Consider the following 4,264-nt stretch of genomic DNA (forward strand, 5'->3'; position numbering starts at 1 on the left):
CGGGTTCTGCTTCTGGTAATGGGATTTGTTCCCAGTAGTGGCAGGAAGCTTATGTGAGACTTGTTCTCCCACACATAACAATTATAAACCCTAAAAAATACACAAAAATATATTTAAAATATTTCTGCAGGCTCGGAAAGTGAAGGTGGAGTAGGCAGAAACTGGAGAAGAGTTCAATTCGAAAGCAGGAAATAGCTCACGAATTAACTTTATATCCACGTGTCAGTTCCTGAAAGCAAGCCCCAGTCCTTACAGGGTACACAGAACACCATCAGGACACCACAGACTCCCCGCGCTAGAGGGGCTGGGTGGATATAAGGGCATTTCCACAGATAAGAGGTGGGAACTCTCTACTGGTAGGAACCCATCAGCCATGTGACTAGGGGAAGGTCCAGAGGCAGCAGAGGTGCAGGCGTGATGTCCTACAACAGTAAGAATCCAGAGCCCAGGTCTAAGCAAATGAATTGCTTTCTAGAACAGAGCTTGGTACACTTCAGGGGAAGGATGAAGGAATCCAGAGTCTCCACAGATACATCAGTATCCAATTTAAACATCATTCCATGGGAAAACAGGACATACAGCCAACAGAAAAGCAATGAAAAGAAACTGATTCCGGGATGACCCACATGCTGGGTCTAAGCTAAAATTAAAAACTGTATGTAACTTACTAAACCCAATCAGACTGACTTGTGTGCCATTAGAGGTACAGAGGAAATAAGTGAGAAAAGATGCAGAGAAAAACAACAACAACAACAACTTTGAGGAAATAATGGCCATAAAAGCCAAAGCCAAATCAAAACCACACTCAAACTGCTGAGACACAGATACAACTTGTTCTTCGGGAGACAGAAACAATGGCTCATTAGATCTGGGAAACAATTACACACATGGCAGAGGTCTCAACCACACAAGCGCTGATGCAACAGTGTGGTGGTTTTAAGTGCTGAAAAACAGGTACCCTAACAACTCTGAATACTAGAGTTAGCAAGAATGTCCTTGAAGGTGAAAGCCAAAATAAGCAGGTTTGCAAATAAATGAAAACAGAAGAAAAATGTTGAAAGTTCATACGAGGAGAGAAGTAAGGAAGTTCATCAGCAGACGAGTGAACAGAAAGGGTGCCAGATACGGTGGTGAGCAGACCAGAGTGACACAAAGGACTGTAAAACAGAAAGCTGATGTTGTGTTGTGGGTTTAATGATGCTAATATAGAACACATCGTAATAGTTAAAAGGCTGTCCTGTTAATATGTTAATAATTAAAATGGTCAGCTTGACAAGTCCTGGAGTCACCTGAGAAGGAGTCTCCATTGAGGGATTATATAAATTAGACTGGCCTGTGGGCAAGTCTGAGAGAATGATTACTAATTGCTTTAGAAGACGCAGCCCACTGTGGGCGGCATCATTCCCTGGGAAGGTCCTGGGCAGTGTAAGAAAGCTTAGCATGAGCCTATGCCTGAGCCAGGACACAGTAAACATGGTTTCTGCTTCAAGTTCTTGCTTGAGATCCTCCTCTGCCTTCCCTCAATGATGGCCGTGGCCTAGAAGCGTGAGCCAAATAAGCCCTCCCCTCCCCTAAGTTGTTTTTGGTTTGAGGGTTTAATCACAGCAGGAGAAATGAAGCCAAAACTGGTAGCAAAGGAAACTTTTGACAAAGCTCTTACATTTTATACATAATAGTACGTAGTAACTCTACGCTAACTATAATAAGCAAAGAAGGACCTTATAATCACTATAGTAACCATAAGAAATAGAGGTACAAAATTATAGCAGATTTTTAAAAAAGTTTTTATTAAAGCAAGCCAAATGTAATGGCAAGTGCTTGTAATTCCAGCACTCCAAAGTCTGAGGCAGGAGAATCAGAGGTTTAAAGCCAGGCTGTGCTATACGTGAGTCTCAAGAAGACAATACATAAAAAACAGCACAAATACAAAATATACAAATAATTCTTAGGAGAAATAAGTAAAGGTTACCTAACCAGAAACTGTGTCTCCCATTTTCTCTTTCAATATTTGCTCTTGAAATGCATGTAAATTTAGAACTCTCTGTCCTACAGCACCAAGTACACTAAGGCAAGAGTCAAGTGATTTACCAACACCAAATGAAGAAATCTAGCCATGATGGGTTCATAAGAATTTGGAAGAACAAAATTGTACAGCCCAAGAATCAATCTATTTAAAAGCCAATCTTAAGTGTGGTGACACTTGGGAAGCTAAGGCAGGAAAATCAAGAGTTCCAGGCTAGCAGAGGCTATAGAATAAGAGCCTGTCTTCAAAAGCAGTTAACTGAATTTCAATTTAAGTCACATTTTACTTTGTAACTTACTTATATATTTGGTAACTTGTTCTAATTTTGAGTCCACCTTTGATGAAGTTGATCATATTTTCATCCTGAAAATAATACAGTTAAATAATTAGAGCATTTAGGGGGGAAAGTTAAACAGTATGTAATTATATAATGAGAGAGAGAGAGAGAGAGAGAGAGAGAGAGAGTGTTTACTGGGAATGGAACCATCAGCATCCCTAGTCCCAAATGTATTTTGAGCACACACTTTTGAAATTGACATGAGTCTTGCTTTACATTTGAAATGTGACAGTTTGTAATTTTCTTACAAGTTTGAAGGTAGTAAAAAAATATATTTTTTTAAAAAATGTTTGCATTACCTTGTATTTCTTTTTCCCTTTTAAAGATTTATTTATTTATTTATTTATTATGTATACAGTGTTCTGCCTGCATGTGCACCTACAGGCCAGAAGAAGGCACTAGATCTCATTACAGATGGTTGTGAGCCACCATGTGGTTGTCAGGAATTGAACTCAGGACCTTAAGAAGAGCAGGCAGTGTTCTTAGCTGCTGAGCTATACCTTGTATTTCTAAAGAAGTAGTCCTCACAAATTTTGGGGCGAATGTAGTCCAAAGCTGAGCATCTACTGAGCAACACTCCCCCAGGGGCAGTGGTATCCAGAACACTTGGCTACACAAATCAGCTTGAAGGCCAAACTTTCCTATCCATCCCACCCAGTAAATGGTTCTTTCAGCAATCATTGGACAAGCAGTCTACTTAACATTGTACATTTTAATCCTATAAATTTGCAGACCTAAAAACAATGATCTAAATTCTGAAGAGGTTGTCACTAATATGCAATTTGGGGGTAGGGGATCATTTTACTTCTCTCTGCCTGAAGGTTATCCATCATGAAATTGAGGCAGTTGGCCTAGATGAATGGCATTTTTAGAACCAGCGTTCTAAAAGAATCTCCTAATAAATTATATCCTATAATCCACTGAAGGACATTATGCTAATGGTGCTGACAGAGACGAACCTATGCTCCACACTTCTAAGGAGACTGGTGAAAGAGAAGCTGTTTTAGTTCACTATTCTCATTAGCTACTTAAATGTTTAACATTCCCATTAATATACAAATCGGTAAATACAAAATTCACTACACAACTTAAGTGCTTACATTCTTATTTAAGAACTCTTATATTTACAGAGGTTCAAATACAGGTAGAAAAAAATTTCTTAGGTTAAAGTCTGATTCAAATAAGGGTGTTTCATTTTATTTTGTGATTCAGCAAACACTGACCAGATGCTTATTTTGTGCTGGGCACCTGAATGTAAAAGCAACATGATGTGCTAAGTGACTAGGCATGCGCAGTGATGGAGACACACACAGATGTCAAGAGAAAGAACACAAAGTGCACATGACATCAGCCAGAAAACCCTCCTGAAGCGTTGGACAAGGGATGAGCAGATGAAGGATGGCAGAGCAGCCCTAAATTTGCATGCAAAGGAAACCTCAGCTGGACACGGCAGGGAGCAGTGAAGGCCATGCTGGCATCTGCACATACAGAGATGAGAGCTAACACTCTGACATCTGCATATATGGAGATTGAGCAGCTACTGAAGAGAAGGAAGGAGTTGAGGAGGAGGGAAGCTGCATTGATCCCTGTGCCTAGGGTTAGCACCTGGGGACAACCCTAAGAGGAGAAGCAGGGGACTTAGGGAGAGGCACCAGTGCAGCCTGGAAACCTCTTCCCAATTTGTGATATTCTGATAGAGAACACTGACAGAGTCCACGAAAGTCATGAAATGCAGAAACAGAAAATAACAAGGTGAGAATCTCATTTCTGATAGTCCTCAATCACAGAATGCAGGATAAATTAAAAGTGAAAAGAAACCAGAGACAGCGTCACTCAACTGCTGTACAATCAATTCAGCAAAAGCTGATAAGCACCTCTGCAGGAGCAATGACGGTGGGAGCACG

The 4,264-nt window shown here is 40.4% G+C and overlaps 1 protein-coding gene across 6 annotated transcripts in view; it reads right to left on the minus strand.

Annotated features, from left to right (window-relative positions):
• The window catches only part of Ttc39b (tetratricopeptide repeat domain 39B), a 208,840-nt gene that overhangs the window by 38,117 nt on the left and 166,459 nt on the right, over nt 1–4,264 (minus strand). For all 6 annotated transcript variants that reach the window (XM_026781906.1, XM_026781908.1, XM_026781907.1 and 3 more), the window contains one exon: nt 2,322–2,386. In XM_026781906.1, coding sequence (XP_026637707.1) covers nt 2,322–2,386 — 65 coding nt within the window. The remainder of the gene's footprint in view (nt 1–2,321; nt 2,387–4,264) is intronic.

The sequence above is a fragment of the Microtus ochrogaster genome, chromosome 10 (assembly GCF_000317375.1).
Source record: "Microtus ochrogaster isolate Prairie Vole_2 chromosome 10, MicOch1.0, whole genome shotgun sequence".
NCBI classification, from domain to species: domain Eukaryota; kingdom Metazoa; phylum Chordata; class Mammalia; order Rodentia; family Cricetidae; genus Microtus; species Microtus ochrogaster.